At 38.5% G+C, this 19,097-nt stretch overlaps 2 protein-coding genes across 7 annotated transcripts in view; both read left to right on the forward strand.

Annotated features, from left to right (window-relative positions):
• acot7 (acyl-CoA thioesterase 7) overlaps positions 1-19,097 on the forward strand; it is a 130,652-nt gene that overhangs the window by 45,955 nt on the left and 65,600 nt on the right. For 5 of the 6 annotated variants that reach the window (XM_042410023.1, XM_042410030.1, XM_042410024.1 and 2 more), the window contains one exon: positions 4,444-4,548. The exons of the other annotated variant lie outside the window; for it this stretch is intronic. The gene's annotated coding sequence lies outside the window, so the exon portion shown is untranslated. The remainder of the gene's footprint in view (positions 1-4,443; positions 4,549-19,097) is intronic. 6 annotated transcript variants of the gene reach the window in all.
• hes2.1 (hes family bHLH transcription factor 2, tandem duplicate 1) lies at positions 13,078-15,791 on the forward strand. The gene is made up of 3 exons (XM_042410033.1): positions 13,078-14,337; positions 14,442-14,625; positions 14,739-15,791. The coding sequence occupies exons 1-3, from the start codon at positions 14,110-14,112 to the stop codon at positions 15,068-15,070; spliced, it is 744 nt and encodes a 247-aa protein (XP_042265967.1). The 5' UTR covers positions 13,078-14,109; the 3' UTR covers positions 15,071-15,791.

Here is a 19,097-nt window from a genome sequence, read left to right on the forward strand (position 1 = left end):
TGTTCTTGTTGTTTATGGTATTTCTTATGCACTTGCTCATTCTTTTTACATTTACTTTAATAATTATATGTAAAAAACAAACACACAAACAAAACCTGTCTAGTGCTCTTTCTCATTGTACCTGGTCAGCTACTTGAGAATTAATGCAGCTCTTTCTGAGTCACTGTCCTCTAACACTTGATTGTAAGTCACTTTGGATAAAAACATCTCCCAAATGACTAAATGTAAGAAATGAAGACCAGATAATAACTATACAGTTGATGGACTGTCAATATTTTGAACAAGTTACTTCTGGGTGATGAAAATATTTTAATAGCAATGTTTCATTGTGATGTGTGCAATGATGGAAAGTAACTGAGGTCTTATTTACTATAATGAAATACAATTTTTAGGTGCTTGTCCTTGAGTATTTCAATTTTATGCAACTTTATAGAAATATTGCACTTTTTACTGCACTACATTTATCTGTAAATCTGTAACTATAGTCGCTTTGCAGATTAAGATTTTATATACAAAAAACATGATCAGCCTCTAAAATACAATGTTTAGTCAGAGCTTAAACAGTATATTAAGTAGTTCATGTTACTGTAGTCGGTCCTCAACCAACTACATGTTCATGCTTCTGTAACAGTAATCCAATAAAGTAATAGGATATATACTCTGAATGGGACCATTCTGCAGACTTTTGATAGCCTACTGCTGATCTTACTTGTGTACTATTACTTTATAACACTTTGAATGCAGGACTTTTCTCATAACAAAGTACATTTGGACTGCAGTGTTGGTACTTTTTCTTAAGTAAATGATCTGAATCTACTTTTTTCTACTGGATAAGTGGAAAAATCAAGCCTACAAGTCATTTACTGTCAGCTGTGATGTTTCTCACTGCATTATGTTAAAATGAACCACACACATTAGGATCTTAGCTTGGTTTGAGCCTGTCTTGAATGCATGAAAGACAGTTTTTAAAAGGTAGGCTTGATGGAAACATTTCTCCAGTTCATGAACATGACGTTGTGATGAACTGTAATACTTTTCATCACCAAACGGTGGCAGGAAAGTTTGATATTCAACATGTTAAGATAAACCTCCTCCTGCTGAGATGTTCAGTTGCCAAACTCTCTATTGGCTTGTCAGAATCACTGTAAACTATCACACACATGTTGTAACATAGCACATAACCGAATAACTACTAATAATACACCATTTGAACTAGACTACAAACCTTTTTATCAAAACAGTTTCAGTGGTTTCATGGCTTAGATTTCGGTTACAATGTCAGAATATCAGTTTTGATATATTTCTTACAGTTAAACTAATGCAGTTTACTCGTGTTCAATCTTATTTATAGACTAATAATTACTATTTCATATTTTCTGTATTTTCATGGGATAATTTGGCAGCTGACATCATAATAAGAAAACTTGCAGCCTCACATCAGGTCCTGCACTTTCTGCATGTTCACACTCTCAGATTAAGTTGATTGATTTTTCCGCTCAAGCGTGTGTGTTTGGAGTAGGGGGGGTGGTGGGGTTAATGGGCGAGTCTCGTGCTCGGCGCGTGCCTCTCCGGCCCATCTGTTGCACCGGCCCAACTGTCATAGACACCACGCGCCAATTTGGCATTTGGCTGAGGAGAAGGGAAATTCCCACGAGCGGCCTGACTAATTGTACAATTCCCTGAAGGAAATGGACAATAGCGACACTCTAACATGATGTAGGAGGCAGCTCATCAATACCACTGCAAAACCGTACAGCCTAGAATTTCTTGCAAAGGCCATTTAGGCAAAGAATATATAGAATACTTGCCTTTATAGGTGTCATTAGGCTATTATTTGTTGTTTTTAGTGACTGTGTGGATTATAAATAAGTAAATTAAATCGAATAATTTCCTGATTTTTCGTTTACCAAAACAAAAACAGACCTACAGCGTGTTAAAAAAAACAACAACTTAAAAATGTAGTGGCATAAATTCACCATAGACCTAAACAAAATTTGATATGTGAACTTTTCTGAATGAAATTCAGCCAGGCTTATTGATTACTTGATAACTAAATAACATGATTGTTAGGCTATTTGTTTATCTTCTTGTTTATTCAGTAAGGTCCAGACATAAAGAGCAAAGCAAACCTTTGGTGCAGCTGCAGCTTAGCAGCTTTATAATGAAGGGTCTAACACAGGGTTTAATCATGTGTGTGTGATCTGGAGTTTTTTTCCCAGGGTTCCTTACAGACGCTCCCACAACTTCAAGCAACGAGAAGCTTAGCTCTCTATTGAATCGGAAAAGGGGCTGCCAACGGTTTTCTTACGAGCCTGGGAAAGCTGGGATATTTCTTGCACGCGTCAGACGTGCGACAGTTATTCAAATTGGACTCAATTATTCGAGGCGTGGGGCCCCTCTTTTGTGTGGTCACATCTGCTGCTGAGCGGGAACATTCAAATCAGGACATTTTTTCCTCAAGTTCATGCTGCTTCTAACAATCCACTGTCCGTTTATTCTTTTCAGCTGTTTAGCCTTTACAACGACAGAGAGTCCACCCCCCCCCCCCCCAAACAGTGGGCTACAATCCAGAGGAAAGTCCCAAATTCGCCTAGGCCATATAAAACTGAAGAATTCACCATGTGTGACCCTAAATTCACTGTTTATGCTTATCACAGATAATTTTTGATTTTAACACTTTTATGGCCGACCCAAACCCATCTTTATGAGAAGACGTCTCTCTATAACGACCTCTAGAAAATGTGTCGTGCAGATTTGGTCCCTAAAATACAATAATAAATTAAAGTAATGAAAATAATAAATCATAATTTATTTTATTCCCTCAACTCTTACATTTACCATGTCGGCCGTCATCGTTTAAACCCTTATATTTAAAACAAGGTTATAGTAACATTACAATATAGTCATGTAGTTGTGCTGTCTTCAGAGCAGCTATACTCGCGCCCAGCTGGTTGGCGCGTGCCACATGAGTAATTGCTTTCGCTTGAATAAACCTGGGCGCGTGCAGGAAAGAGGACAGTCTAACAAGACGTGTCTGTACCTTAATGTATGATCTAAAATACTACTAATAACAATATTAATTATAATGACCTACATATTTATGTAACATAAAGAATAAAAATCACAAATGCTGTTCACCATTATTGATAATAACAGCTATACTGTTTATAAAAAAGAGACCAGACAAAAGAAATCTTTATTAAGATGTTGAAATAGAAGAAACACACACAGAGAGGAAATTACTTTATTTATAATTCTCCCTCCTCACATCCCCTAACAGGTTCCTTTTTCTTTTTCTTAACCTATAGTCTTTCTTTCTTTCTTTCTTTCTTTCTTTCTTTCTTTCTTTCTTTCTTTCTTTCTTTCTTTCTTTCTCCCTCAAATTTAAATCATCAGGAAATCATGTTAAAGCAGTCCCCTGTGAAGCATCCTGTACAGGAGGAATCAAATTGATGATGATATACCCATGCAAATGTAAATCTAGTTAGAAATGTGATTTATTTCATTATTTGGTGTACATGTGTTAACATGATTTATACATTTTCCCACATTGCTGTAGACTTGAGGACATAAAAGGCTTACCTTAAGTCAAACTCTTCATGAATGGATACAGTAAAAATCTGTATTCCTTCAGAAATCTGGCTTTGTGCTGTAGCCAGCACTACAAGATGCTCTGATATTCTGCATTTGGCTGACTGTTTTTGAATAAAGGGAACCCAAAGCACAAAGGTTTGAGTGTATAAATTGTTTATCTATAGGCAGCTGTAATTGATTTTACATTTAATTTTGATGCATAAGGTTGTTACTCTGTACTTGTGGATCCTTCTACACTCCAAACCCTAAAGATGATCATTAATCTTAATAAACACCAAAACTTCCACTTTTTATGTTTCAGACAGAAACTATTTCAAGACATTAACCAATATTTCAGCTTTAATATTGTCATTGTTTCTATCACATTATTCCTCACTGACACAAAACACATAGATGTTGTGGAAAATAGTTAAATAATTGTGGAATTTTAACCTTTGGTTTTAGACTGACATAAATCTTTTTTCATATAAATACCATCTTTTCAATAAAGCAACAGGCTCCAGACTGAAACAAACCTAGAAAGAGGTTCATTTACTGCATAATTTAGGTATATTATAGTAAATCATATTTCAAAGGTTTTTATGATGAAGAAACTTTGGAGCACCCATATTTATTTAGAAATTTGCCTAGAAATAACCTTTCCTCTTTAGTTTTAGACTGACATAAATCATTTTTCATATAATCTTTCATCTTTTGAATGACAGACCCCAGACTAATGTAAATCTGTATAGAGATAAACACATTTTCCCTGCTTTAAAAAACAAGAACAAACAGATTTGATCTCTGAAGTAACAGGTAATTATTCTAGCACTTCTAGTTCATCTCTTTCTTTCTCTCCTCTTGTCACAGCCTTGAGACATTAGACGTCCTCTGTCCCCTTGACCTCACCATGCCGGCGTGATGTGACCCCCGCAGCGACCCAGTCATCCGTGAGCTGCAGTGAGAATTTCTACGGTCAGACTTTCTCACACTCAGACTCATTAGTGACAGACAGAAACAGGACAACTAATTTGACAAGACAGACATCTTAACAGTGCAGCGTCTACAGTGAAAAGAGACCACTTTGATGTGATATGATTAATTAGTTAAGTGGACTTTAAATTGTTTCTCTGTTGATATTAATAATTTTATAAAGTCTTCAGCTATTTATATCGTCAACATCACACAATGAGTCAGAATACCCCAAACAACAAATACAGTCAAGATATAAAATAACAGGTTATTATAAGCCTATTCTTATAATATGCATGTCTCATTACAAACTCTATAAGTCACGTGTTACAGTTAAAACAGTCTTGGTTACAGTTACAGTCAAAGTTCTTATCTATCTCATTATTCAAGCGCAGTATTGCATCAAATACTGACACAAAATAGCTTCTGTAATTTATAAAGCCGTAAACATTTATTATATTAAAACAGCACTCTGATAAAGGTGAAGATAAGAAGATGGGATTTCATGTCAATCACGGGGTCTTGAGATTAATTAAGGTCCCATACACTTTACATATAGTAAGTAACATGTTCAAAACACAAACAAGTATAAATGTCATAGCTATAAATAAATAACTTAAAAAACATACCAGTGTGTGACTTCGTCGCTCCTAATGCTCATCAGTGTAAAGCCCATGCAGCAGCAGCAGCAGCAGCAGCAGCGCTTCCAGGTCGTTGCTGGTTGAAGACTTCAGTCGTATTGAGCGCCCTTTTACAACACGAGGTCCGAGGCTCAATGACAGAGACGCGCTCTCTTTGTGGGCGGACCCCTCATACAGACCACGCCCCCCGCCGGCTCGGTTCAACTGTACCCCTGAAACACTCTGCAGGACCATGCAACAGCACAGGAAAGCACAAAAATATACAGACTGTTTAAGGTTTTAAATTCAATAAGAACAGAGTTGAAATTGCTCTGATATTTGCAAGCTTGACTTGCAGGAGTAGTTAGACCAAAAAAAAGAGCCATTTTATTGCCTATTTGTTGTTGCCAGGTTACCATTTAATTCAGAATGTAATCAAAAACATCCATATCACAGGCTTACATCCATAATTGTCTCAGCATAGTTTATATGCTACCCAGCTCCACACGGTTTGCCTTGGTGCATTCAAGAAACGCCTGAAAACTCATCTCTTCTCTAAACACCTCAACCCTTGAGCCCCTTAAGCTTTTTAGCACTTTGTTGATTGTTGCACTTCTCTCGTGTTGCTTATGGTATTTCTTATGCACTTATCTACTTCCAGTTGTTTCTTACCTCATATATATAGTATATATATATATAGCCTATATTTAAAAAACGTTCTGTCTAGCGCTATTTCTCATTGCACTTGTAGGCTACATGCTCAGCTTTTTGAGAATTTGTGCCACAGCTCTTTGTGAGTCAGTATCCTCTAACGCTTGATTGTCTTGCCTGTGTCTGCCAAATGACAAAAAGTAAATGTAAAATATGAATAGCCTATTTTGAGTATTGGCACTATACGTTTTTCATTTTGCCAAATGTGATCTCTTTATTCGTATCCCCCCAAAAAACCCTCTATAGATGCTGGATTAAACAACAAACAGAAGGCAAAAGTCAGATAAAAGATCCGGACACTTTGTTGATAACTCCCAGCAAGTTTAATTTAACAGAGCAAAGTTTTCAACCTAACAGAGATCTTCAAGCATTGTCAAATAGACATCACAAAGTAACACTCAGGTGGTTGTGATGTGACCATTAGACAACTTTGATAATATTGTTCTTCACTCTAGAATAGAGAATTGATATAAATATATTTTCATAAGACCCCCCCCCCCCCCCCCCCCCCCTCCCCTCCTTAATTTCCCCCCGGACAACTCTTAATGGTCCCCGGGTCTCTGTAACTTCAACATAATTCATCGGAGCAGGAAAGCCATCTGCTGCCTTTGTTCGCTCGGCTCGTGCTGTTCTCGTGCCCCTGATATGGCAGCACAATAGAGTCCCGTCGATGGATTGGATTTCTACCCAATATTCAAAAAAACCCCGCCAACAAGCCGCCTGTCCAGCGCGTCTGATACCTTGCCAATAGCTGAGGCTGCTTTAATCCCTACATATTCAATTTACAAAAAGATAAAAAAACAAAACAGAAATGTATTTTAAAGTTCAGGGCTGTGTGTCTTTATCATTCGTGCATGTTTACTAAACGTAAACAAAGTGTTAGACTGCTGGCTTCTTGTTGGGCTCACGTTGACGTGCATGAATGAGGAGTCTGTCAGAGCAGGAAACCACAGCTATTGGTGGAGTAGCTTATGCGACGCTATAAGTTTACCTTTGTCAACACTGAAGAGCACAACAAATGTGCACCACCAGATGTGTGCCCTACCGTACAGCTTGGCTTTGGGCTTGGTGAGGCTTCTTTGGATATTCAAATCCCGTCTGAGCCATCCCTCAGATTTATGCACAATTACGCAAAAGTGTTTTTCAGCCTCTGACACTACGGACGACGCCAGGCTTGATGCTTTTCACTGTAGTAGACTTAATTCTCAAAGTGGAGCCGTGACAATAGACGTAATCAATTACAAAGCGTCTTTAAAGTTATTAAAGCACGATAAATATTTGCAGGAAATTTCCAAAAGCTCTCCTGTCACTCATACGTTTTGGGCTGTTTTTATGCCTTTCATTCACCCTTTCTACGCTTTTTCATTCAATATTTATATATCAGTGTTAGTCTTTAGTCTGTCTTTAATTGGATACATTGATGTTTTAGGTAGCTGCAGGATGCTCGATTTAAACCCGGGAGGTTACATTTTAATTCTGGCTTCAGAGGTAGATTGTATGATTTGTTTCTTATATCATTGAAAAACAAATAACACGCAGATGGAAACCATAACAGTGTTTAGAAGATATGAGGCAGCTGAAATAATTTGACATCATTACAAGACCTTTGCAGACTTCTGGGTTTATATTTAAGTATTTAAATAACTCAAATGGAAAAGCCGACATAAGAAATGAATACGCGAGTCTGTTTGTCTGCATCATCCAGGCTGCTTGATGGTGATGGTCACAGCATTTAGCACGTGACCTGTAAGGGCGCTGAGGCATCGGGACACAATCAGTGATGTCAAATGTGTCGTGCAAGAGAGAAAAAAGTTTGGATTTTCGTCGCTGGTGCAGCAGATGCTTTATGAAAATGGCGTTGGTTTAGGCGTGGGAAGCTCCTTGGCAAATTTTGATAGGTCTTCCTTTTGCCGTGATGCAATGTAGCATCAGTGATATTACAAAACCAACAAACACAAACAACGCTATGGAAGAACATTTGATCTCCGAAATATGACATTTTTTATTTATAGGGTAACATTTTTACATCATAAATGTAAAAAATATGCAGTACTATTGACTGGCACTGTATAATAATACATCTACTGTATCTGAAACCACACAAAGACCATCTCTACTTTCAACATGTTGGTACATTGATACAATCAGGATGCCACTCTCAGTTTAACATATCTGATCCAGAACTATCCTTAACATAATAACAGCAACATAGTGGACTGATAAAACAGGAGTATACTGTATATTATATCTATATTCAGGGTCTTTTGCTTTTACCAAAATTGTTATTAGCACTCCAGGGTTCTGAGCTGCTTTGTTACTCTCATTGCATATCACTCAGGATAAGATAATCAGCTGTATGACTAAGCAAAGACTCTACCTAGATGGATCTTTTTTTGAATGTTTCCCATTGAAACCCATCTTGACCAACGTCCCTCTCCATGATGGAGAATGATAATAGAGCTGGTATGTTTGTGTTGCAGGGGTCATTCATTGGTGCAGGACATAGTTGGAAAACTCCATCTCCATTTCATAACATCTCATGCAGATTTTCAGTAAGATGTCCTTTTGCGTACCAAGAAGCACCACTTCACTGCCTTCTTTGTTCTGCAGCCTCTTTTAGTGGTAGAGAACAATTAAGATGACTACAATTAAACAAGGACCAACAAGACATGTACCGTCAGGCCTGGATCAGTGACTTCAGAGCCAGACTGTAGCACCACAGATGGCTTCACCTGTCAAACACCCCCTGGCTCTTCAGCACCATGGACAGTGATCAAAAACGTCAGCCAGTCAAAGACACCTGACTCCTCTTGATCTGAGATGAGAAGCCACAGATGAGGGCTCATCATGGAAGCCTCAGAAGTAGCCAAAGAAAGCAGTGTGTCAATTTACGATATCTCAAAGATTGTTTAAATTACATCCCTTTTTATACACCTGGATGGACCTGGAGAAGACAGAAGCCGTTCCCGAAGTTTCCTTTGCTCAGGTTCCTCCCAGGAAGTCTTTTCACTAGATAAAAGCAGATTATTTTCTGACTTGTAATGTCAGCACAAAAGGAAGCCATGCAGCAATTGAGTTTGTGAGAACATGCTGGAGAAGTTGAGCATTAAATGTTATTCTTGACCATGGAAACCAGGTCCACTTACTGGCCTTTTCCTAAGCTTTCATCCACATCTCATGGTCTTCATTGTACTGAGCAGACTCTATCCCCTGATGAAGACACACACAAAGAACCCAAGCTGAATCCAAACCTAGATTCTCATGGTTACATTTCATGCATCTTATAGCTTGCTGGCTCATCAGAACATCCACCTTTTTTTTTTTTTTTTTTAGAATTTTTGCCCATATGGCATACCCAAATGGAAAAGCTTATAACAGATAACTGTTAGGCCAAAATGCATGTATTAGGCTTCATTTGACATATCCTTATTTAGTATGTGGCTAAAACACAACCAAAATTACATCAGTTCAAATATGGCTCAAAAAAGTATTTTTGGTCCTCGTCTATAATGTGTTTTTGAATAACAAGGACATGCTTTATGCAAGAACTATGCAAATCACCACATACCTTCTACATCTTGTCAACCACACCTGTATAAAATTCCAGACCTCTAGGCCTAACCCTAGGCGAGCGAGTTTTTAGTTTGTGGTCTCACTGGTGTCCCTGAACCTCTCCAACACGTCTCTAAGTAGCCAATTTGTACCGATTGCTTTTACTCATTACTGCGTGACGCTAAGCCTCTTACAACTGGCTCAAGCAGGTTGCCGGTGACCCGGTGGATGTCAAGAGGTTAATAATAAATATAAGTTGGCCAGAAATGTTACAGGAAAAGGAATGAAATAGTTACTTAGTTGAGTTCTCTCCAATGTCTGTGTTATTACTTGTGTCAAAACCAAACATAACTGCTACTCAACCATGTTGGAAATGGTTTCATATCAGCTTTATGTTGTACATTGAGCTGGAACCACATGAAGTCCTGGATGTACAAAAGAGATTAAGAGAGCCAAGAGAAAGCTGTTGAGTCTGAAGAGCCTCGGGTGGCTGAAGAGTCAGTGTAGGGAGGTAGGCTATTGAATTTGAGCTGGAACAGTCAGTTAAGCTCACTTTTCTGGTTGAAATACAACCCATCTAATCAAGTATTCCCTGTCCCTTGTACAGCTTGAATAGCAACACTGCTTTCTATCCTGCTGTCAGCTGCACAGGACTTGGAAAACTGAGAGTGACGAGCAATTCATACTGAGAGAAGACTGTAGTGTTTTTAAGCCACTTATAGCAAAGTATTTGTGATATAACCATCATATCAACAGTCTGAATTTAGCTTTATGTGCAACCAAACAACTGAATTGGTGATGAGCTCATTGGTTCAGAAAGCCAGAAACTGAAATGTCTGTGTCCAATCCTCTTATGACAGAAAGTATCTCCAGCCACGAGTCCAGGGATAAATATAGTATTATCAGTTACTCCATACTTGTGTGGGTAAGTCACTCTGCATGAGATGGATCAAAAGTGTTAGTAAGTCAAGAGCAGGCTCAGTAAATCTTTTTTCTTCCTGGTCTTTACCCAGATGAAGGCTGTGACCCCAAACATGATGGTATTACTGATCCAGTAAGGTTTACTATAAGAGCCTGTAAAATGGGTGTCCACTGTAAACTTGATGATTTTGGGACTTCTGACAGACAAAACCTTTATGATTCATTCAGGAGCTCTGCATTTCTACACAGTATCCCAATGTGTTACCTTACTTTATTTTGGCCTCATAATATAAAACTGGCTTCCAAGCATCCATCTCTATACGATTATTTCTATAAAATACTATTCTGCTCCCCTGGTGCTTAGTCTCTCTGAATCAGTATCAATCAATTAGGATGGTGATTTTTATCAGATACCGTAGATTTTCTCCATTAGAAAACATCAGGCTTTACAAAAAACAAAATATTTCTGCATTTCTTATTGTTAATCAGTAAGAAAAAGTGTAATTTATGCTCTTGTAGTGCCTGTCATAATATTTTCAACTTGTGTGCTTAGTACAAGCATAAGTTTTTCCTTTGTAAGCTTTCAAATACGTGTCAGATGTTAGAATACAGCTTCTCTTCTCACTGATCTGTATTTAATTTGAAGTAAACCAATGAGCAGTAAGGCTCAGAATAACAGATGCACAGACTTTTCAGATTTCTTACAATAAATAAACACAGTCAAATACGATGACATGAAAATCATGTTGCCACAGTGTTTTATTAGAAGATATTTGATGTAAAACCTTGTTCTAGGATAACCAGAGAAACAGACCTCTGTTGAATAATTTGTTTTAAATATCCTCATAATCACATCCTTCATAGTTACAAGAAAACGGAGGTGACATTAGAAATTAAACTGCAGCTAAAACATACAGCACCTACACATTTTGAAATCATATTAACTACTTTTATGGAGAATTATGACCATTTTTGAGTAATTATTTGAGTCACGTGTGTTGATTTTAGATTTTAATTAACACATGAGGGTTTCATCCGGATAAATTTGGATGAAAGAAAAAACAAACAGTACAACTTTAAAGTTGTACACGGTTGTCTTAATGTTCTTTTTCTCCAGACAGATGTTACAGCATCATGCAGATAATATGAGCGTAGATTTTGGCTTGGGATGCCAAACTTCATTTCAGATGCAGCCACGATTTGAAGGCTGGAAAGGCTGGAAAGTCTGGAAGCCTCCGTGTAGCCGTGATGGAGACGGAAGATCACCTTCAGCACTGCGCAGAGTCCGTCGACGCTCTTGGTTTCACGCCTCAATTAACCCGCGACGGCCCCATCTGTCTGAACGCTTTGGCTCGTGTCAGTCTCATGCCGTTTATAAACCAAATACTATAACAGAATTATATTCTCAAACTCAAGGATTGAGCTTTAAAATGCTTTCCGGGGAAAAATAGCGTACTAAATCACCTTTTGATTTAGATTACATTCTTGTCCAAAACTAACAGTGATGGTGATGTTTTACAGCCTTACTTGCAATAATTCTTAATAATACCTAGTAATGTGTAATAAAGCACTTTGCCATTTTTATAAATCTGACTTTAATTATAATATATCTGATTGGAAAATACAACTATCGATATAAAGCCTGGTTCACGTCGTTTTATTTGGAAAATAAATTGTCCCCTTAATGTGTACATGGAATGAAGCTGCAGTATTAAAGTTGGCTTTCTCTATACCTCCTAAGAACCTTGAATTATGTGTAAATAGTCACGCACTGAATTCAGTGGCCTTCAGTTTAAGTTGAAGAAAACAAAGATGCTAATCATATCCCTTTCCCACACAGTTGCCGAAAAACTCTTCGTAATTCCACTTTTCTGTACGTCCTCCAACAAAAGATCACTGTGCTCTCAGCTTGCACAGATGGATACCCACGCTGAAACCGGGACAAAAAGGCTCCTAACCGAAGCCTCTCTTTGACTTCTTTTTTGTCTTACCTCGAAGGGCTCGTTCCCATACTGGACTTGATGGCAGTTATTTGGGGCCCCATGGGGCAGGACGCGTGCAAAACAGCGCATCTATAATGCTTGAAAAAATAAGGGTTGAACACCCTCAAGCTACGACAGGGCAGCTTGCAGCCGAAGAGCAGCGTCCTCTTTTCCAAAAATGATATGAGCTTGTTAAGCGAAGTATGTTTCCAAATGTAAATAAATACATTTAAAGTGAATAGATGAACTTTCCACTGTTATTGGAGGAATGTTTCGACAAACAACTTGGTGCGTAAATTTTGTGCGTAAAACATGTTTGTCATATCTGAAATGTAAATGTAAAATTATATTCAACACAAATGACCTATAATAGTTTGAAACATATAGAAAATAAGGTTACCATCACCATATTAAATGACCAAATAACAATTTTAAATAGATCTGCTTTAATTTGATGTATTTTTCCCCCGATAACTTTAACTATTCATTTTAGGGCTTTAGGCTTGTATTAACATGGTATTGCTATATAACTGTGTCATTGTGTTTATGCGCTGTGGCTCAACCCTCCCTCCCTCCAAAACAGACAAAAACGTTGTTGAAACACATCGATGGTGAGGGGGCACAAGAGCAGGAGCCGGGATGCTGATGGGAGCAGCAGTGGGAGACAGAGGAGGGGGGGAGGGAGGGGTGTATGTAGAGACAGAGGATGAGAGGGGCGGGGGGGAGGGAGGTGGTTTCCCATCTGTTGCACGGTTATGGCGCGTGCCGAACGCGTGAATCCTACCGGCAGCTCGCTGCACAGTTTGGCTTAATGGTCAACAGCAGACATCGACACTCTGTGGTGATGCTGAACTGAAAACTGTAATTAAGTTTCTAACATCTTCATTAGATTTATATTGTTGCATTCTAGTGTTTATGAGATTTTTATAGCACTGGAACTTCCAAAAGGTTTAGTCTTTTATACTGGATCATAAAACTGGTAGCCTATCACCCCTCCAGTGTTGGAGCAGTGTGTCTCATGGCTCTATGATCGCAGATGCACGCAACTCTCTGCGCAGCACTGCGTTAGTTCCAGGTTGTCCATGTCACCCAGTCTCCTCCCCCACTGCTCCAGGTAAACACCGTGTTGTTGATATTGGAAACAAGCTGCTGAGGGTCCACAAGCAGATGTTAATCCATATATAGCGTGGCTTGGGTATCTGGTTTTATTAATTTTAGGAATAGATTAGTTCTGTCACGTCAGAAACACTCATCTGGTTCTGTGTTTCTTTTGTTGTGGCGGTAAACAAGCGGTCCATAAGCATTAATACACGGAATTTATTCATTTATTTCGATATTTTCATTATTTCCATCCAACTTTTTAATTGTTCATTTATATAAGTGCAACTTTTAGTTGTCACATCAAAAAAAATAAATATTTTACTGATGTGGCTGTTCACTATCAGGGAATTAGATGCAAAAATAAGCAAACTGTAAGATTATAAATTTACAACAAAGGCAGACAAAGAAAAAAGAAATCCTTCCTATAGAAAATGACACGAGATGCTGTCTTGTATAGCCCGTCTGTTAAAGAAAAACAACACTGTTAGATTGTTTGTATGTGTAATTAGATCTTGGATGAACGTTGAAGCGTTAAATTTTAAACGCAATAAAGCGCAACATCATCACGAAACTCCGCATACCAGCGGTACACGGAAGGGACAAACTCGACCAGATGGTCTAGACAGGAGCTCCACTCATTTCCCAAAGGCATTGCCCCCCTCTGTCAAACCCCCAGCATGATGGCTTGTGTTCCCTCCCCTCTGACGCGCCGGACCCACATAAATAGGAGGCTCTCCAGATCTGTGGCACACTTCAGCTCAGCCGCTCCAAGAGCAAGTATCTCCCCTCAAAAAACACTACAAGCAGAAAACGAAATGAGTCCCAGCATCACTACTGAGGCCAACCAGCCTCTCCCTGCCAGGTCCACTGTGGCCCAGAGAAAACAAGCCAACGAGCTGAGAAAGGTAAGGAAAAGAGAGAAACTACACAGCTGTTTATGTCACTGAAAATGTTTTCCGATTTGACTTTTAAGTGCAGCCGAATAACCTTTTTCACAATTTTCTTCTAGACTCTGAAACCATTGCTGGAGAAGAGAAGACGTGCTCGTATTAATGACAGTCTCAGTCATTTGAAGAGCCTGATTCTGCCTCTGGTTGGCAAAGACAACGCACGCTACTCCAAGCTGGAGAAAGCTGATATTCTGGAAATGACCGTCCGGTTCCTCAGAGACCTTCCTTCCAGCCCAGTCAAAGGTGAGCATCCTCTCTTGAACTGCGATGAGCTTTCCGCAAACTCTTTTTTTCAAAATTTCAGGTTACACGTGAAATTCAAGCCTCTGATCAAATATTTTCTTTTCTACTTTCAGACTCTGCAGACAGTTACAAGGAAGGCTACAAAGCCTGCCTCCAGCGCGTCTCCGCTTTGCTTCCCAAAACAAGCCTGGACCAAGACGCGTGCCAGCGGGTTAACGACTTCGTCCAGCGGTCCATGTCCGCGACAGTCACCCCAACTTGTCTGAACTGCTGCGCCCAGAGCTCCAAAACCTTCCCTCAGATCCAACAGAGACTCCTGAGCCTCAGATCCAGCTTCAACTCCAGACTGGAGAGCCAGTCCCGCAGCAGCAGCGGCGAAGTGGCTCACAGTCGAGCGCAGCCAGGCCCGCAGGCTGTCAGTGCTGCCATGTGGAGACCTTGGTAGATTAGATGGACATTTATCTATGTGTTATTTATTTTGTGATGTTATTTAAGCTATTTGTATTCCTATAACCGTAACCTTAGCGATTTAAGAAGAAATGTTGGAGTTGCTGTATAATGACTTTAATAAGCATTTGGCTCATTTTGCGTTTAATGCCAAAAGGCACACGAGCACAGATCTCAAAGAAACTGTAAAGTCTATGAGCTTTTTAAAATGCAATCCTCTTTGGGGTTTCAGAGATATGGGTTGTAGACAACACTTTTGTAAAACCCCAAGGGTTATTTTGTTTGAGGTTTGCACGATGGACTTAAAAGTATTTTGGTCTGTGCAAAAGAATAGTCTGTAAACACTATGTGTTAAATAGGATTATACATTATTCATTGACGGCATGTAAGAAAAAAACATGTTTCGTGACACTTCAAATGTTTTGTTATTGACGAACTTTTTTCAATAAATGTTCTGACGTCGAAGATTTGTGGTTTGATCTCTTTTTGTGGTGGTCTACGGATCTCAAATGTCTCATTAATCTCAGACATCTTGATGAGAGGAATCTCAGGGCTAAGAAAGCAATGAAAAAGGCGCGCAAACGCATAAAGCCACAGGTCATCCTGAGCCTATTGATGCTGATGAGCAGCTGCTCTATTGTTGCTGGATGAGAGGCGCCTCTCTGTTGCCGCCAAATTGGTGGGAAGAAGTTGGACTGGTTGTGTGATGGGACACACACTGAGATGATGGGGGTTGTGAAATACCATGAAAAATCTGACAAAGCCTAAAACACATACGTTGTTTTACAATATGCTACATTTCTTTAAAAATAATTAAGCCTTTCCTGTCATTAAAGGTTTAAAGACAAACTTAATCAGACTATTTTACATCTCGCAGAGAAATAACATATTACTATATCATTCTATTGTTTTACTGTGACATAGGTGGCTATGCTCCCTTTTAAAATTTTTAACATTTTGAGCCCAAATTGGCTCCTCATCAGGCAGAGAGCACATCTCTAGTAGTAGAGAGTATACGTGTTACAAACAATATTGGTTTTTATTCACTGAATGAAAATCAACTTGTAGAGACCTGAAACCTGCTTGAGACATGTATCCTAACCTTTATTTCATTGCAATGTGATATCGAATTGCTCCTGCGGTAATATCTGTCAGACTTCAATCACATCTTTTTAAATGAGAGAAACCAAATTCAGATCAATCTTCATTCACAGTTTTCTGATAAATGCAGCATTGGAGAATTGTTGAATGAACCAATAATGGTCAAGAAATATTCACTGATTATATCTCAAAGAACATTTTATGCCTCTCCAAGTTGAATATAAAACTGTACTGGGATAAACTGAAACCAGTGGCTCCCTATGGGAAGGAATTTCATATGAAAACGTATGGTTTTATATGGAAAATGGTTGGTATTAAAGTCATTTCAACTGCAAAACCACAGCTATTCTCCCTTAAACTATAGGTTGACATTTATAAGTCTGTCTTAAAACAATACTAACATTGAAATAGTTCTTGCTCGCTTGTTCCTGCTTCCCACACTGGCTGTGACGATATCACTTCAATGTAAGAGATGAAGGACAAAATCCTGAGTCCTCCTGTAAAAATATACATTCCAAATTTCAGCTGAAGCTAATATGAGGATTCAGCAATCTTTTGTCAAGTTGGCATCTTCTATTCACAGTCTGTTTACCTTTTTGTGGTTCCAGTGGTGGAAGGAGTGGAAGGATAGTAACACAAAGAGGGAAAAAGGCTAAATTTGGAAGATGCTGAAGCATATTAGCTTTGGCTGAACCTTAGAATGCATTTTTATACTGAAAGAAGTCTGTGGATTTTGTTCCCCGTCACATACATTCACATCGGTTTAGAATGAGATCTCTTTGTGGCCAGTATGAACAGGAGAAACAATTACAGTGAACAAAATCTCTTGTAATTATAAGCATGTGCATAGGGACTTGACAAAATGTGAACGCATCCGTTAAGTTGTTTGTTTTTTGTTCTTATGGAAGTTAAATGCATTTTTTAAGTCACTTTGGATAAAAGCGTCTACCAAATTAATGTGTTTTATGTAAAGGGCTTCACTGTGTGTCCTGACCAAGATAGAGGCACGACATAGAGCATAAAATATAGAGGTTGCAAAACATAAAGCGAGACTTATGAAGAATTAGATAAAATATCAAGAGAATAATCAAGGGTGACAAAACACATAAGATCAAAATGATGAAGTAAGACTGAAAAAATGATATATGGATAAATACAATCCTAAAACAGATGACACTGTTGACCACATTAAAATATTCCAATCAAGAAGTAGTCTAGAAACATGGACAGCTTGTCTCAAATGGAAGGATAAAAAGCTGTCAAAAAGAGAGAGGTCCTTGAAGCTTTCTGACTGAAGCATAAACAGAAGAGGCATGTTTGTAAAGGTGTCGCACAATCCAGAACAGACAGAAATGTGAGAAAAAAAGCTTTTTCTTTGCCTCGAAAGAAAAGAAGTACTTATTTTAAAAAAAGTCAACTCTTAGCTTCAGTTTTTTCACCAGTTGTCATATGTAATGTAATGTGTCATTGCAGCTGACTCAGACAAGCATGTGTCTTTTAACCCTACAGAGACAAAACAGCACAGAAAACACTGCCAAAATGCACTAACAGAGAAGGTGTGTCGAGGTCTAACCATTCATTAAGAAATCACTTTTTTCTGTCTAAAAAGTGGCAGAAGGAGGACTTAAATTGTGCACAAAAAGACTAGAAAATGGTTCTGTAATACAGTAACTTGTAAAAACTGAGATCCATATTGTTCAGTTTGCTCTTGTCCAAAAGTGGTCCTGCTTGACACCCACGCCTGCTGTTATTATTATTAGTCATATTTATATTATTATTATCATTGGTATTGTTATTGTTGTTATTGTTGTTGTGCCTCTCTGTGTCTCTCTTTCTCCCCTCTTTCCCTCCCTCTTTCTCTCAACCCAACTGGTCAAGGCAGATGGCCGTCCACCTAGAGCCTAGGTTTCTTCCTGTTAAAGGTGAGTTTTTCCTTGCCGCTGTCACCAAGTGCTTCCTCAGGGGGAAATGTCGGGTCTCTGTAAATTAAAGAGTACGGTCTTGACCTGCTCTATGTGAAAAGTGCCCTGAGATAACTTCTGTTATGATTTGGCGCTATATAAATGAAACTGAATTAGATTGAAAAATAAAAACAAAATATACTTTTGAAAAAATGGTCATGCTGTTTTGGCTTCATCAGGTGTTTATATCAACTGTACATGTTACTGTCGTAAAGGAGCATGTCATCGATTTTATCCCTACAAATTACGTTCATATGGCAAATCTGCCGCTCATTTACACCCAATGCCACATTCAGTGCCAATGTAAAAAGTAGTATGTCCTTTATGTAGCAAATGAGGGTGTTGAGGTTAGGGTGATGGTTGGTACAGGAGACCAGAGTTTGCATCTTATCACAGACCTGCAATTTTTGTGTGCATTTTTATTCGTCGTAACCACAATATTTCCCCAAACTAAGTGTTTTAGTAAGTAAGTAAATAAATAAACTTTTTAGACTCTCTTTAGAGATTTGCAAGGTGATTTGCAAGGTGCTTCACAGGTGCACAGAAAATATAATACCATAGAATATAGAAAGAATTTCATGAAGTGGTCAAACAGAGAAATTAAACGATTTATAGAAGAACCATTGGAGTAGAAATTATAAAGAGGATATACAAATGTTAGTCTATACAAGTGCATTTTTAAAAGCTTTTTAAAATGTGGCCCTGACTCAGCTGATCTAACACTGAGGGGGAGTTTGTTCCTCCTGTTGTCTAAGGCCTGGACCATGGAAATTTTAACAACATTTGGTTTTCAGATCTGATGGGTCTTTGTGCTGAATAAGGGGTCAAATGGTCCGAATGTAAAGCAGAGGCAGATCTTGTAGGGATTTAAAAGTAATCTAAAGAATCTTAAATTGAATTCTGAAACAAACAGGGAGCCAGTGTAACTCAGCCAGGACTGGAGAGATACTGTATGTTCTCTTG

This window comes from Thunnus maccoyii, chromosome 4 (genome assembly GCF_910596095.1).
Source record: "Thunnus maccoyii chromosome 4, fThuMac1.1, whole genome shotgun sequence".
Taxonomy (NCBI): Eukaryota; Metazoa; Chordata; class Actinopteri; order Scombriformes; family Scombridae; genus Thunnus; species Thunnus maccoyii.

Coding starts and splice junctions, on each gene's coding strand:
- hes2.1 (XM_042410033.1), top strand. CDS start 14,110: ATGATGGCTTGTGTTCCCTCCCCTCTGACGCGCCGGACCCACATAAAT. Junction 14,338..14,441: donor AAGCCAACGAGCTGAGAAAG/GTAAGGAAAAGA, acceptor ATTTTCTTCTAG/ACTCTGAAACCATTGCTGGA. Junction 14,626..14,738: donor TCCTTCCAGCCCAGTCAAAG/GTGAGCATCCTC, acceptor TTCTACTTTCAG/ACTCTGCAGACAGTTACAAG.